The sequence below is a fragment of the Drosophila hydei genome, unplaced genomic scaffold, assembly GCF_003285905.1.
Source record: "Drosophila hydei strain 15085-1641.00,03,60 unplaced genomic scaffold, DhydRS2 tig00008130-arrow-arrow-pilon, whole genome shotgun sequence".
Lineage (NCBI taxonomy): Eukaryota > Metazoa > Arthropoda > Insecta > Diptera > Drosophilidae > Drosophila > Drosophila hydei.
Window position 1 is genome coordinate 1,236,220 of NW_022045839.1, and position 16,236 is coordinate 1,252,455.

The 16,236-nt window shown below is 44.0% G+C and overlaps 2 protein-coding genes across 3 annotated transcripts in view; both read left to right on the forward strand.

Moving 5' to 3' along the window:
• The window catches only part of LOC111597940 (mitogen-activated protein kinase kinase kinase kinase 5), a 45,866-nt gene extending 32,205 nt beyond the window's left edge, over window positions 1-13,661 (forward strand). The window contains exons 3-13 of one of the 2 annotated variants that reach the window (XM_023312896.2): window positions 3,523-3,621; window positions 3,700-3,995; window positions 5,298-5,385; window positions 5,479-5,542; window positions 8,209-8,247; window positions 11,411-11,780; window positions 11,840-11,966; window positions 12,039-12,830; window positions 12,898-13,119; window positions 13,206-13,332; window positions 13,496-13,661. In XM_023312896.2, the coding sequence (XP_023168664.2) occupies window positions 3,523-3,621; window positions 3,700-3,995; window positions 5,298-5,385; window positions 5,479-5,542; window positions 8,209-8,247; window positions 11,411-11,780; window positions 11,840-11,966; window positions 12,039-12,830; window positions 12,898-13,119; window positions 13,206-13,332; window positions 13,496-13,595 (2,324 nt within the window). In that variant the 3' untranslated portion in view covers window positions 13,596-13,661. The remainder of the gene's footprint in view (window positions 1-3,522; window positions 3,622-3,699; window positions 3,996-5,297; window positions 5,386-5,478; window positions 5,543-8,208; window positions 8,248-11,410; window positions 11,781-11,839; window positions 11,967-12,038; window positions 12,831-12,897; window positions 13,120-13,205; window positions 13,333-13,495) is intronic. The other variant, XM_023312897.2, reaches the window with a different exon arrangement.
• A 1,212-nt stretch (window positions 13,662-14,873) lies between these two features.
• Window positions 14,874-16,048, forward strand: LOC111597990 (ribosomal RNA-processing protein 8). The gene has a single exon (XM_023312969.2). The coding sequence runs from the start codon at window positions 14,978-14,980 to the stop codon at window positions 16,046-16,048; it is 1,071 nt and encodes a 356-aa protein (XP_023168737.2). The 5' UTR covers window positions 14,874-14,977.
• The last annotated feature ends 188 nt before the right edge of the window (window positions 16,049-16,236 follow it).

Genomic DNA, 16,236 nt, shown 5'->3' on the forward strand with positions numbered 1-16,236 from the left:
AGAAATACATTTGCGGCACTAGTTGCTTACAGGGTATCGGAGAGAGTGCCAACAGCGTGTAGAACAAGCAATGGAAAATTAAATAAATTGCCAAGCAAAATAAAGAACTCAACTGAGCTGAAGTAATAAGCATAGCAATGCAGTTTAGAAGAAACAATAATCACTTGAGTAAAAAAGTGCCAAACGAACGACACAAATTGAGCATGATTTAGAAAACAAAACGAGAGACAGACAGAGAGAGAGAGAGAGAGAGAGAGGGGTAGTGAATAATTTAAAGGCATGTGAAAGAATTGAATTTAAAAGGAAAATATCAAATGCAGACATGGCACAGGCAGACGAACAACCGAGGCGCAGGTAGCAAGGTACTTAGGCAGGTGGTCGAGCTGGACAGTTACCGATTCAGGCATTGTTGGCTGCCCGCTGTGTGGCGCGGCTTCAGCTCCCACAGAGCTTTCATTCTGTTGCCAAACTCAGTGGGAAAAGAAAGTAATTTCTTAAAAATGTCCCTTTTGGGGCTTGCCTGCCGGCTGGCCGTCTTATTTGTGCGACTTCTTCTTTTGTTGAACATTCGAGTCTTGCATGACTGCCACCACCAACATGTGCCGCCCCGTGCCACCGGCTCTCATATCAGCACTAATAGATTCTTTTTGCGGGACTGCGCTAAGCAGCTTTTGGCTCAAGGCAGGGCTTCGCTTTAAGGTTGAAGCAACCAACGGGTTGTATACGTAATTTATATGTAAATGTTTACTTATCAGGCAAGCGTGCAGCAGAGGTGGCAGGCCGTAAGCCTTGTCAATCTTATTATAATTCCGAATTTAATAGAATATTTTTTTTACACAACTTCAACTGCGCAAGTCTAAAGCGGAATTCAGATCAAGAGCATTTTGGCTATTGGGAAACTATGTGCCGAGCCCAAGTATGCGAAATGGATGAGTAGGCTTTTGTTTGGTCATTTTAAATCTGTGTTGACTGTGCGCTGAGCTCAACAGTTAATTAAGTTCTCAAACTCTCCCGGCGAGTGCACTTAATGAAAACTTTTTTGACTTCTGACCGTTTTAACAGAGGCTAAGAGGGGCGTTAATTAAATTATGACAGCTGCCTCGACGACACGCGCGCGCGCCTCTGCTAGCCCCGCCCCTTTATTATTTGCTTACTTTGCGGCTCTAAGAAGTCAATAAAGCGGGAGCGCAAGCGGGGCGGGGCGGGGCAGTGCGTCGTGGGCGTGACATTTGAGTTGTGATTGCAATAAAGACGAAGACATCGACGAAGAAGGTTTTATGTCAGCTGGGATTTATGCAGAGCTTTGCCTGCTCTTGCTGCCTGGGCCAAGGATGGGTTTAGTTTTTAATGCGTTCGTTCGTTGATGTCGTAAAAATCTCAACGCTTGCGCATAAATTTCGAGATTTGACAGCATTTGAGCTCGTTTCATCCAAACAATTTGTCGCTAATTGTGAGCGCACGATTTGATTTATGCTGTCTATAAAATGTCCTGGCAAAGTCATTAATAAAATTGAGTAATGCCTGAAGATGGACGCTAATCGTTGTTCCTCCTCCCGTCCATCCATTCCCATGCTTGCTGCACTTTCTGTGCGAATTACTGATGCCGTTTACCCAGCGAAAAAAAAGTCCCTCACATGTCAATAGCTGTGGCAGCGACCCAATGAGTGCCAGGATGCTGCCAATGACAGCCAGACAGACAGCAGCGGGTTGGGTAAGCAGCTGCTGCAAAGAGCATATGTAAGCGAGATGCAGACGATTGTCTCCCGAGTGTCTCTGTATTTGTAGTTGTGTCTGCAGTTGGCAAACAATGTTACTGTCGCTTACTGTTATCATTTCGAGTGCTCCTTCAATACACGACATTGTCGCTGTGACAAATGTGTTGATAAATACACACACACGCAATCCCTGTCTGTGTCTGCTGCTCTGTCTATCATTGTGTCTGCATATGAAACCGCAAACAGAGCAAATAAAGCACAAACACACACACACGCACACTCTCTATAGCAGACGGTGTAGCGGCTGCTGCAGGACAACGACTACAGCTCCCTGCTGATGTCTTATCATTTAATAAAAATAATCAAAAAGTGTGCTTATGTTTGTGTTTAGTATCACTTAAAAGTCAGCTGCAACAAACGACACTCAGCGCCATCAACGCCATCATCGGGGCCATTGTCAGCCTCGTTGTCACCTACTGCAGTGGCTGTCAGGCTCAGCTGACAACAGGCTGGCAACAGCCGTGTCTACATGCAATAAAGCCAAATGTGATTCTCGCCTCGACTCAACTTGACTCGACTCTCTTGCTCTTTCTCTCTTTCCCTATCGTTGTTTTGTGTCTTGAGTATTGGCGTAAGAGCTTCTAGAGCTGAAACTATTTTCGCTGTTCCTTTATTTAATGCAGAGTAACGAACATCTTAATTCCGCAATGCTTCTATTGACTAGAGAGTAAAGAGTAAGGAGTCTCTCTCTTCACTTTCTTTCGTTCTTACTCTATCTAAATCTAACTCTATCTAAATCTAAATCTAAATCTAACTCTATCTGCCTCTATCTCTATCTGACTCTATCTCTATCTGACTCTATCTCTATCTGCCTCTATCTCTATCTCTATCTCTATCTCTATCTCTATCTCTATCTCTATCTCTATCTCTATCTCTATCTCTATCTCTATCTCTATCTCTATCTCTATCTCTATCTCTATCTCTATCTCTATCTCTATCTCTATCTCTATCTCTATCTCTATCTCTATCTCTATCTCTATCTCTATCTCTATCTCTATCTCTATCTCTATCTCTAACTCTAACTCTAACTCTAACTCTAACTCTATCTCTATCTCTCTCTCTCTCTCTCTCTCTCTCTCTCTCTCTCTCTCTCTCTCTCTCTCTGTCTCCCTCTGTCTCACTCTCTCTCGCTCTCTCTCTCTCTCTCTCTATATATATATATATAACTCTCGCTCTCTCATCTAAATCTCTTCTTCTATATTTGTATCATCCCTTCCCCGTCTCTCCCTTTATGTGTTAGAGAGTATCTATTAATTGTGCAATGCCCACAGCAGACATTCAATTAACAGAATTGCTGTCACTTTTGTGTCCTCATCGCTCACTTTTTAATTAAATTGTGCGCCAACTGTGGCCACTGTTGTCACGTGTAGTCAGAGCATTTAATTCTGACTGTGGAATGTGCAATGTGGCATGCCCCAATCTCAATTAAGGCATTTCATAATTTTTTACCTTTTGTGGTGTTCTTGAATAATGATTTTATGCAAGCGTGTGTTATAGTAAAATGAATAAGCATGACTGCATAATACTCGTTCATGGCGCCAGCTCCGCTTTGAGTGTATCTGTAGAACAGATAAAACAAAGATTTTTCCTTCATTGTGGAATTTAAATAAAAAGAGAACTTATTGTTTAGTCCTAACATAGTTTAGGGCATATCCTAGTCGGGCATACCCGAGTATACCCGAATATTGGACTAGCTTATATTTTTATATGATTTATCTAACGTAACTCATCTGTATTTCTTCTGCAGGCACACCCTATTGGATGGCGCCTGAGGTGGCCGCCGTGGAGCGAAAGGGCGGCTACAATCAACTCTGTGATATTTGGGCCTGCGGCATTACGGCAATTGGTGAGCATTCATCTAGAGGAAATTGATTGCAATTGATTAAATGCTGCATTTCCTTTTCGTTTTCCTTTTCTTTTGCAGAACTGGCTGAACTGCAGCCGCCCATGTTCGACTTGCATCCGATGCGCGCCCTGTTCTTGATGTCGAAGAGCGGCTTTAAGCCGCCGGCATTGAGTAACAAAGACAAGTGGAGCCAAACGTTTCACAGCTTCATCAAGACCGCACTGACAAAGAATCCAAAGAAGCGACCAACCGCCGAGCGGCTGCTCCAGCATCCCTTTGTGCAGAGCGAGATGCCGCTCCGTGTGCCCAAGGAGCTGCTCCAAAAATACCAGAGTCCCAATCAGCAATACTACTATCTCGATGGCGACGAGGAGGTGAGTATATGCCACATGCCCCACGGACTGCCGGCGACTCTGCCCCGCAAGCCACTTGCCACCTTATTTCATTTTTTTTCTTACGTAATTTATTTGCGCTTTTAGCGCTGCTTCGCTGGCTATGCTTGCCCCAGTTATATTTACTTAGTTCGCCTTGTGCGCTGCCACAATGGCAGCAAGTCTTGAAGATTTAGTGGCCCATTAGACACCTTGAATCCTAATTTAAGGGCTCGGCTACCCAAGGCAGTTGCCTTAATCATTTTCGCTAGGCCACAAAATCAATACACGCAGCCTGCGCAGAGAGCAAGTGAAAAACTCGTTGATAAGCTAGGTTAAGGACTATGTTCTTAACATGGGTCAAGAGTTCTTAGAAGTGCTGCGATACAGTGTAATTGACGTGATCTATAGATCGATAAAGCTGCCAAAACATAAACATTATACACGACTGTGGCTTGGATTCTAGACTGCAAACTGAGTTGAGTAATTTTGGAGTAGCACAAATGGCACAGCTGCAATATACCCTAACTTTTATGAGCACGATTTGCAGCTGAAACTGAAACTAACTTCCATATTGCTGTCCAGGCTCAGTTGATCTAGAAACCGCGCAGCTGCCCGAACAACTTGCACAACTGCAATATACCCTAACTTTTATTCATTTTCATAAAAATGTAAACTAATTTGCAAATTTTTGAAGGGCAGTTGCGGCTAACTCGATTGAGATAGCTGGTAGCTTCCCGAGATTAAATTTGAAATTTAAATGAATTTTTTTAATTTTGAAGACATTTGGTTTATGCACTCAATGTCCTCGTCGTCGTTGTCGTCTAGACGTCCAAGTCCGTCTAGCAGCCGATGGGGTCTCCACACAGCCATGTCTAACAAATGCAAATTTAATGAAGGACCAATTTAAAAAGTCATTTTGTGTGAGGCTGTGCGAAGGATGTGCCTGGATGCGGCATGTCAATTCATAAATCTTCAATTTGTTTGGATGTTTTGCAAAAACTTTTCGCTGCCAGTCGCTGTCCGCGTTGCGTGGCGCTTTGCAGTCAACGTGCATTATACGTATATACATATAATCGTTATATATATATGCAAATTTTACTTAGTGCCAAGTTGTATTATGGCCAGGCGTAACGCATGGCTCAGCTCTGCTGGCAGCTTAGCTCTTTCAGAGAGAGACGCATATGATTTTGATTTATGAGATTTTATCGTAAGCTGAAAACTTTGTCACCACCGACTGTCCGTCCGTCCAGCTGGCTGTCATTAAAACTAACTTTGGCTTACTCCATTCTCTCCCTCTCGTAGACGGTGGCCGGCGTACCGCAGCGGATTCCCAGCAAAATGACGTCGCGTGCCAATGGGGTTCCGGCTCAGAACCACACGCTCAAGACAGGCAAGTAAAAAGACCCGATCTGAAATGATTAAGTGTGCGCAGTTAATAACATTTGCCCAATACAATCCACAATCCACATTCCACATTCTACAGGCATGACGACGAATTCGACGTGGTATGAGCGTTCTTCTAGTCCCGAAACGTTGCCCAGCGACATGTAAGTTGGCCCAATGCAAATCCCTAACTAAATCTTTCTACATATCTATCTGAATCGATCCAATATCAATATCGCGTTGCCTGAAACTTTGCTACAGATTTTTAGTTTTTCATTTTACATCTCTTATTTAGCAAGATTCGCATTTGCTAGCTTCTCGTTTGTTAACTGCTTCAGTTTGGATTACGTCTATAATTCACATACACACACACACACACATATATATATATATATACATATACATATTTATACAGATATTATTGTATTTAAATTGATTTTTCTCTCTATCGGGTTTTTCACACTTTTCCTTGAAATTATCTTTCCAAAAGCTGTTTAGCTGGAACAACAATTGAATTGTGCAATAAAATTTGATAAAAATTTGTTCAGCTGCATACAAAATGCATTTTTCGGCTCAATTTGAGATCATTTAATATTTAGGCACATTTTGTTCTATAAAATATTGTTTTCGTATATGAGAATTGTTGAGAGTTCATCTTAAAAGTCTTTCAAAATTTTAAATAATAATTGATTTAGTTATTAAAAACAGTTTTAGTAAAGTGCTAAAACAAACAAAAGAAAACGCAGCCACATTTTGAGTAAAGGCTGCAACTCTGAAAACTCTTTTGCCCCTATCACAATTAAGAGAAACTAAAAGTATTAAAAACTCCTTTTTCTGGCACTTTTTGTAGCATCATAAAAAACTAATTACATGTCTGTCAGTAATCTGCAATTAGGCTTAAACCTTAAGGCTATCTAATACATTTTACACATGTGTTCAACTTAATCGGATCAGATGCAGCAATTTTATTACTTTAATCGACTTTGCTGTGATGACAATGCACAATGGTGCTATTATTTATTTCGCACGTACTTATCCTTTCCCCTCTCTTTCTCACACTGCTTCTCTCTCTCTCTCTCTCTTTGTGTATTCTCATATAGTCAAAGCACAGAGCGACCAAGATGCAGCGGCACTTTTATTATGAACATGTCCTTAAGGTTAGATTAGCTTCCGTGGCGTGCCTGGCCGCAACTGCTGCTGTTGCTGTAATCATATTTATGCCTGCCACATTTTGTGGCATTGCTGTTGCGCCCTCTTCTTCTTCTTTCTACTGGCACTGCGCGCATAATGTCATTTAGCTGGCACCAGACGCCGTTTGGCCTTGACTGTGCGCTTGGCTGCTTGCTTACTGCAACTGCAACTGCAGCTTGAAATATTTTGGCTGCACGATTTCTGGCCAAGCACGCGCCTCCTGCAATTTGCTACTGCCACACACACACACACACACACACTGGGACACACTCAATTTTCTGTCGTCTCCCTTGTGCTCTGCTTTACACACGCACACGCACACGCACTGCGAGTTGAAAGTTTTTCGCGTTCGCGCTTTGTTAACTCTACGTGCTGGCAACTACTTCATGAAAACTAATTACTATTACCTGAGCTGCCTGAGCTACCTGGCTTGATGAATGCACGTTTACCAGGGCGCAGCTGCGTGTGTGCTCAAAAGTATGCTATGAAATCGTAATAGGCAGCAATCGAAGCCAGAGTTCAAAAGAACTTAACTTCTTATTGGTCAATATATATGCCTCACGGCGTGACTAATGTCTGTCATCTTTCTCGCCTTACAAATCTGCATCAGAGACACGAAATCAATAAGAAATTAATATACATTACACATACGCCCCGTGGCAGCCGCCAGGTGGCATGGCTGCCATTTGTCATTTATAAAATGATTACATTGACGACTCGCAGCTTTTGTCGAGGTGGGCGAGTTGTCATCTATGCAGATACAGCTTGGCCTTTACCACAAAGCCCTTCGCCACTCGCTCGGCTCTTTTATTGATGGCCATAAAAAGCGACAGCGTCAACTTTTATGTACTGAGAATGCTTTGAGTGCGCCAAGTGTATTGGCTGTGTGCCACGCCAACGCGATGGCTCGAATGGCGCCCGAAAAGTTTTCAACAGCCTTTTGCGACACATTTCCAAATTTTGTTTTTCTTTCTGTTGACTTTTCATGTTGTCGCGCTGAAAGCAAGCCAAGAGTAAACAACAAAGGCTCAAAAAAAAAAATACCAAAAACAATAAACATCATTAAAGCTGAAAGCGAACCGAAAAATATTAGCCCATATATTTTTTTTTTTTTGCCTTCCTTTGTTTGGTGCCTTTGCTGCTTTTTAATAAGCCAATTTAATTTTTTGTATTTTTTTTTACTTTTTTGGGTAATCCTTGAATGAAGTGCTGGAAAATGTGTTATTAAAACAAATTATGGCCCTTTGAAAATTGGCTAATGCGTTTAATTGGCCGTAACAGCATTCCCTTGCCCTTTGTGTTGTTGTCTGCCAGCTTTACAGTTACAACGGCCATTGCTACAGTTATACAAGAATCACACAAAACACCTGAAAACTAAACCAAAATTTTCAAAATTTATTCACAAATTGTTTCGAGTTTAACTTTTCTGTTTCTTCAGCCATTCTTGAGGGTGCAAATTTAATTTGATTTTTATTAAAACTGTTTCTTAACTGTTTTTTACTCTCGTTAATAATTTTTCTTTGTGTGTTATTTACTTATTTATTGTTTTTGTTTTTCTTTCCACTGGAAACTTAACAACGATTTTTCTTTTATTTTTCATTTTCTTTTTTCGTATATTTTTCGTGTTTGATTTTTGTAGGAGCCTCTTACAATATATTGATGAGGAGCTAAAGTTAAGGTAACTACACCAATAATTTCTTTTGCGCAACGAAATATAAAATAAAACCTAGATTTAGTTGGGTAACTTAGCTAAGAAAACACCGCAACACTTAACACAAACCCCCAACAAATCCCCCAAGTAACACACATACCTATACACATATATATATATATATACTAGACTTAAATATATACAGCTCAACTAACGGATAAAGTTTTGTACACTCACACATATACACTGAGTCTCTCTTTAGAGTTCAATTACTCTCTTCTTGCCACTCTCGCCCTCCCTCCCCCTTTCTGTCTCATTATTAACTGTGGCTGAGCATTTTCCTCACCTGTTTTTGTTCAACTTTCATTTTGTTCTATTAATTTACTGTTTGTTTTCTTTACAACTTTCTACAGTCTTCAGCGTTGTCGTCTCTCTCTCTCCCCCTGTCTCCCTGTCTCCCTCTACCTTTTGTTCCTTCTTTATTATGTGCACTCGCTTTTGTTTGGCCATTGTCTATTGCTAAAAGTTCTTCAGTGCGTATACGTAATATTTCTGCGCCTTTGTCTATGCTGCATATTACGCATACGCACCGCATTCGCTTGAAATTCGAAAAGACGACAACAAATCTTAACTAATCCGGGGCAACATGCGATCACTTGGCAGTCGAAAGGTCACACGCACATGGACCCTTTTTAGTGTTTATTTATGTGAAGCGTGTGCAAATGTTTGTCCGCACATTGCTTTTATAGTTATTATTATTGTTATTGCCTACTTACCAATGCCAAAGTCCAGTGCCCAGTGCCCCTGTTCATATATTTTGATTGCGCGATATTACGAAATTCAATTTCTATTGTTATTTTCTATTTGCGAAAGAAAGAAGAAAACCAAACTCACATTCGTTAACGTAATTATGCTTGGGCAGATATACTCCCTCTCTCTTACTCTCTCGCTGTCTGTCTTGCTCTGCCATTAGACGGCAAAGCTTGTTAAAATATGCGCACAAGCGTAAATTTGCCGTTTGGTAAATAACAACGAAATTCCAAATATAAAAAATAAAACATGCCAAGCTCGACCCATTGCTAACTAATTGAAGAATTGATGAATTGAGCTGTTGAGCATGCTTCAGTCGAAGCCTTTAACTGCAACAAATTGGACAGGAAAACCTTTTACCAAAAACTAATTTCAAAATGAACAGAGCAGAGTTTTCACACACACACAGAGAGAGAGGTGGAGAGGGAGAGAGCAGCAGCAGCAGCAGCAGCTGTTGCTGAGATTTTTCACTTCCTTTTGCTGCTCACTGTTTTGTGTTTGGCTTTGCTGCTTTCTTTTCTTGTGCTGCATTTGCTGCTTGCATACAAAATTCGTTTTATTTGGAAAATTGTTTGAAATTTGTTTTTTTTTTTTCTGTTTAAGAATTCAAGAATTAATTTTCTGCCATTTGCTGCATGCAGTGTGTGAGTGGATGGGTGGGTGTATGTGTGTGTGCGAGTGTGTGTGTGTGGTGCTAGTCTACTCTCTCTTTCTCTCTCTCACTCTCCCACTCTTTCTCTTGTTACGTATTTTGATATTTTTCTATTTGCTGCGCTCTCTTGTGCAAGGCAATTTTCTATGTGTGCGTGTGCGTGTGTGTGTGTGTGTGTGTGTGTGCATGGCATGTATGCGTATTTGTTTTTGTAAACAGCTTTGCAGCTCATGCATAATTTATGGCCATTGCATTAATTTATTTATTTATATGGCGGCAGGAGGCGTGGTCGCGGCCAATTCATCAATTATCTGGGAAAGCAAGTCAAGTCCTATTTTCGTCCTTCCTTTTCGCGCTGTCAACTTATCGCGCACAGCTTCTAATGCATGTTTTGCACACTAACAACAACAGCAAGCAGCAGAAGCGCCAATATTTATACACACCCACACACACGCACACGATTAACTTGTCTGGGTATGGGGCATGCAACCATTCTAACGCAACCACACAGACACATAGCGCCCACCCACCCACTCGTCCAGTTTTGAGCTGCACGCACAAACAACAAGAACAAGAACACTGCCAAAACCCTACCCCCACCCCAAGACAACACCCCCAGCCACCCACAAGCACACAAACGAGCAGCCACTCCATGGAGTGGGTGGCCACACAGTGAACGATGTTGTGCGTGTTATCAACAAAGAAGCTCAAACACTTTGGCTTTCTTTTTCTTTCTCTTCCAACGCCTCTCTCTCTCTCTTTCTCTCTCTCTCGCTCGCTGTCTATTTCTCTCGCTGGTCGCTGGGTCGCTGCTCTTAGAGCAACTTTGCCATTAAACGACACCAAAGATTCGGCACTCAGTGCCGAGTATAGCTGCAGCGCTGGAGGCGGCGGCGGGGGCATTGCATCAACAAATGGGGGCTGCTGCGGTGCAAGCGGAGGCGGAGGCGGAGCCGGTGGCGGCGGCAGCATCATCAGCAGCGGTGCTGGCGGCGGCGGCGGCAACGGCGGGAACTGTGGAGGGCATCATTACCACCACCATCATCACCATCAGCATCATCATCATACAAACCATGCAACTGGCAACGGCACCACTCAGCACAACCACCACAACCACATCCAGAATCAGAACCAGAACCAGAACCAGAACCACAACCACAACCACCATCAGCACCTAAACCAGCAAACAAGCAACGCACTGACCACCACGTCCAACAGCACCAGCAGCGCCAACTGCAACTCCAATCAGAATATGAATTCAAATTCAAATTTGAATGCCATGAGCATGTCCGCCTCGCTGGCCTCCATGCCAGGACTGAGTGCCTATCTGGGCATGTCCAATTTGCGCACCACCAGCATTGGCGATGACGACGATGGCGACATCAATCTGGACGTTGACATTGCCATGAATAATGCATCGGCTACTTCTGCTGCTGCTGCTGCTGCTGCTGGCGGCTGTGCCTCTGGCTCAGCATCTGCAGCTGCATCGACTTCGGCGTTGGCGTCGGCGTCGGCATCAGGCGCTGGTTGCTCCGCCTCCGCTGCGCATTATTTGCGACACAGCAGCAACTATCGTTCGGCGGCGGCGGCAGTTTCTTCTGCCGCACAAGCATTGCATGGCGCTGACCATGGCTTGCTTTCATCATCATCGCTCGCATCCAGCAGCACAACAGCAGCAACGTCATCCGCATCCTTTTATAATCGCTTCCTACTCCTCGATAATTCCAGCGGCGATGCAGTCGGCTGCGGCGGCGGTGGCGGCGGCAAAGGCAGCAACGGCCTGGATATGAGGCATGAGACAGCTGCCACGCCACCGGCTAGCGCACACTCTGTCGGCGATGGCTTCTCGCATTCCAACAGCGCCTCGACCAGCTCAGCAGCAGCAGCAGCAGCAGCGGCGGCGGCGGCGGCGGCAGGGCAAGCTACACAAGCAGCCACTGCGGCTGCTGCTGCTGCTGGCATCGCAGCCAACAGTACGGCGCATATTTACCTAAATCTGTTGCGAAGCAGCAGCTCGGACGTTCTGGAGCTTGCCCAAGCAGACGCGGCCAGCGGCGAGAACAGCAACAACTGTGATTACCGAAGCGAGAGCAACCAGGTGAGCAGCTGCCGTGTGCACAGTGTTACCCACCTAACCACATCTGCATCTATTAACAGAATGGCATAGAGGATTCGCCAAGACGTCACAGCTCAATGGACCAGCTAATTGGTCTGATCAATGACTTGGGCAAAACGTCGCGCACGCGCAGCCTCAGCGATGGCGGTACCCAGGACGACGATGAAGGTGAGCAGCGCAATTGCAATTGATTCCTTTTCAAATGTCTACCTTATTGCTATCCTCCTGCGCCCGTTACAGTGGAAAAGGAGGCGCAACCGGATCTGCTAAACAATACGCCACCTGTGCCACCGAAGCGTTCGCATCGACGTCGACACACGCCGCCGCGGCCCATTTCGAACGGGCTGCCACCGACGCCCAAGGTGCACATGGGCGCATGCTTTTCCAAAATCTTCAACGGGTGTCCGCTGCGCGTCCACTGCACCGCCTCGTGGATACATCCGGAGACGCGGGATCAGCATCTGCTGATCGGCGCAGAGGAGGGCATCTACAACCTCAATATGAACGAGCTGCACGATGCGGCCATCGATCAGCTGTTTCCGCGTCGCACCACCTGGCTGTATGTGATCAAGGACGTGCTGATGAGCCTGTCCGGCAAGTCGTGCCAGCTGTATCGGCACGACCTGGTCGCTCTGCACTCCAAGCAGACGGTGCGCTTCTCGCTGCACATGAACAAGATACCGGAGCGGCTGGTGCCGCGTAAATTTGCGCTAACCACCAAAGTGCCAGACACGAAGGGCTGCACCCAGTGCTGCGTCACACGCAATCCCTACAATGGCTACAAATATCTGTGCGGCGCAACGCCGAGCGGCATCTTTCTGATGCAGTGGTACGATCCGCTGAACAAGTTCATGCTGCTCAAGCAGTGCGAGTGGCCGGCCACCAGCATTCTGGGCCAGGGCTGCGTCCAGAACGGCCATACGCCCATCTTTGAGATGATCATCACGCCCGAGCTGGAGTATCCAATTGTGTGCACAGGCGTGCGCAAGGCCCTCAATGGCTGCCTCAAGCTGGATCTGATCAACATGAACAGTGGAAGTTGGCCTCGATTGTGGCTTTCAATCGCAATTGACTAATCTTTGTTGTTGCCTTCTTGCAGGTGCCAGCTGGTTCCATTCAGAGGACTTGGAGTATGATGCCATGGCCACTATGGTGCCACGCCGCGATCTGCTCAAGGTGGTGCGCGTCCATCAGGTGGAGAAGGATGCCATACTCGTCTGCTATGGCAATGTCATGCAGGTGGTTACGCTCCAAGGCAATCCCAAGCAGCACAAGAAAATGGTTGCTCAACTCAATTTTGACTTTAACGTGGACAGTATTGGTAGGCCAAGGACTTTGGGAGTCGCCTCCCCTCCTTCTCTCTGTGCTTTTACTAATTGTTGCCTTCTCTTACTTTCTCTTATATAGTTTGTCTACCGGACAGTGTATTAGCATTCCACAAGCACGGCATGCAGGGCAAGTCTCTGCGCAATGGCGAGGTGACGCAGGAGATCAAGGACATGAGTCGCACCTATCGGCTGCTGGGCAGCGATAAGTAAGTGCCCATAGCTACAGCTTGCAATTGCCAGCCAAGTTTGACATATTCCAAGTGTTATGCGAGGGGTGATCTGAGATCAAATTGATCAGACCACCCTCGTCTATAGACATATATAAATACATATGAATCTTTATAACTCAAACTTCTCTCTTCTTACCAGGGTCGTCGCATTGGAGAGTCAACTTTTGCGCACCGGCTCGCTGGGCAGCGAGGAGGGGCACGATCTGTACATCTTGGCCGGACACGAGGCCAGCTACTAGGCGGGCGCTACTTGATATAGATATTATAAATATATATACACAGCTATATATATACGTATATGCATATATATATTTCTCTTTATATATATACATATACATATATATATATATATGCCAGATAAACACACGCACTCAATAAATTTGAAATTCAAGCGCGCAGCCGTCGCCACAGTCGGCGTCAACTACTAAATGTAATTGAATTACTCGTAGGCCGTAAGCTACATTAAATTCGATTCAAGCATTACATTAGGAAATTACAAAGCAACTTAGAGCGCATTTGATTCTAAAACGAGATTCTTAGTCTCCCCCTTTGTCCACACAATTTTTCCATTCTTTGCCAAATCCCCTTTAGCAGTGTAATTAAATGTATTTAACGAGTTAAGCTGCACAGTCTATCGTCTACCCGATTCCGTTGTAATTATATTTTTGTATTACAAATAGAAGAAGAAGAAACACACACATACACAGAAATGCTTTAAATTATATGCCTAACGTTTTTTAATTATGCATAAATAATTAATGTTAATAAGACAGAGAGGGAGAGAGAGCGCGCGCACGAGAGCAGTGGAACAAGAGAGACGAAGATTTGTGTAAGGCTCACAAAGCAAATAAATTAGTCCGAGAAAAAGATTGAAAGTGAAGCTGGAGAGCGAAAGTCAAAGCAGAGGCGAAACGCATAAATTATAATCGTAATTAAACATTATTAGAAACTAACTGAAATTTCATAGTTTTAGCAATTGTAAATCGCAAGTGTTTTTGTAGTTTGGTAAATGATGAATGGCAAGGAACTGCATTAAAAAAAACGGAGAAAAAAAAAACAAAATAATTTCAATAATTTGTGAAAATATTGATTGAATGAGTGTGAGAGCGAAAAAATGGTTTGTTGGGAAACAAAGTAGATTAAGCATTTTCTAAAAATAACAAATAAATCTATTTGAAACACGATTGCATTGTAAAGACGTTCGAAAACTGATTGTCATAATTACGATTTTAGCCTAAGAGAACAATATTTCCCAGCAGCACATTTTTCTTCAGTTGTAAAAAAAAATTATATATATATATGTTTTAAGTTAATTAGTTGTACGTGAATAGCGAGAAACCGAAAATTATAAATTAATACAAAAACTTGTTGAACTTTAGTTTAGTGCAAAAATAAAAGTATTTAAAACAAAAGATTTGAATTATAGCGAAATGCGCGCTTGCTTAACAATAAGTTGGCAGCACTTTTAGTAGCTGTTGCCAGACTGGCTGTAGTGGAGTGTGTTTTGTGACATTGTCAGCTGAGCGCCAGACGGTCACACTGACAATAACACAATTCAATTTCACGTGTCGCTCTGTGATTTGATTTTATGTTGAAAAAAGTTGAGTGAAATATAATAAAAATGGCATTTGAAGTGCCGCCATGGGACAAGGGAGCTGAAGTGATCAAATTCAAGCCAATTCATGTAGTGAGCACTGGAGCTGCTGCCACAAAGAAAGCCAAAAAGCTGAAGAAGAAAAAACCAAAGGCGAAGAACCACGCCGACCATGAAAATTCCACAAAAGCAACTGCAACGGGCTACAGATTGGGCAGGGGACCGCTAGCACCGCCACCGGAGTCATCGGACGACGAGGCGGATGATGGAATGCGTGCCATGCACAAGATTAGAAGCGGTCGCATTGAAAAACCGCGCCCAATCCTTCAAGTGGCCAAAGATAACAAAAAGAAGCAACTGAAATTGAAGCCCGAAATGATCGAAGCTGCAGTCGAGGCCATGGAAACCTCCGCCTCCTCCTTGGGTGAAAGCGCGCCTGTCGGGCTGGCAAACAAATTGCAATCCGAGTTGCTTGGCGGACGTTTTCGCTATATTAACGAGCAGCTCTACACAATGAACAGCCAGAAGGCTGAGAAGCTTTTCAACAAGGACGCCGAAGCCTTTGAAGCTTATCATGCAGGATATCGCCAGCAGGTGGACAAATGGCCTGCAAATCCGTTGGCGCGCATCATCAAGACCATCAAGAGATTGTCCAAGACACTGATCATTGGGGACTTTGGCTGCGGTGAGGGTAAGCTGGCACAATCGGTGCCCAACAAGGTCTACTCCATGGATTTGGTCTCCACTCGCGCGGACATCGTTGCCTGCAACATAACGAATACTCCGCTGCAAGATCAATCTCTGGACGTGGCTGTCTACTGCTTGTCACTAATGGGTACCAACCTCAATGATTATCTGCTCGAGGCGAATCGAGTGCTGAAGCTGCATGGCAATGTTTACATAGCTGAGATTCAATCCCGTTTCGATGATGTGCGCGAATTCGTGCGGTTTATGGGAAGCTGTGGATTCGACCTGGTCAAAAAAGATGTTGCTGTAAATTATTTCTACTTCTTTCAATTTCGCAAAATGCGCCATGTGGACAAACAGGTGAAGCTGAAGCCCTTCTCTCTAAAGCCCTGCCTTTATCGTAAACGATAATACTAGATTGTACATTAAATAAATGTAGTTCACAGTTAAACAAACTAAATTTTTTTGATCGTTAAACAGTTGGGCGTTGCCACTTAGGTAAAAAATGAAGCGTCAAATGGGCTTCCACTCTATTCAATTCGTAGGGCAGACAAAAGCTCATTGGTTTGAAATACATTTTGTAGCTGTGACGTCGTACG

Excerpts from the sequence above, each read along its gene's own strand:
- LOC111597990 (XM_023312969.2), top strand. The coding sequence starts at position 14,978 with ATGGCATTTGAAGTGCCGCCATGGGACAAGGGAGCTGAAGTGATCAAA.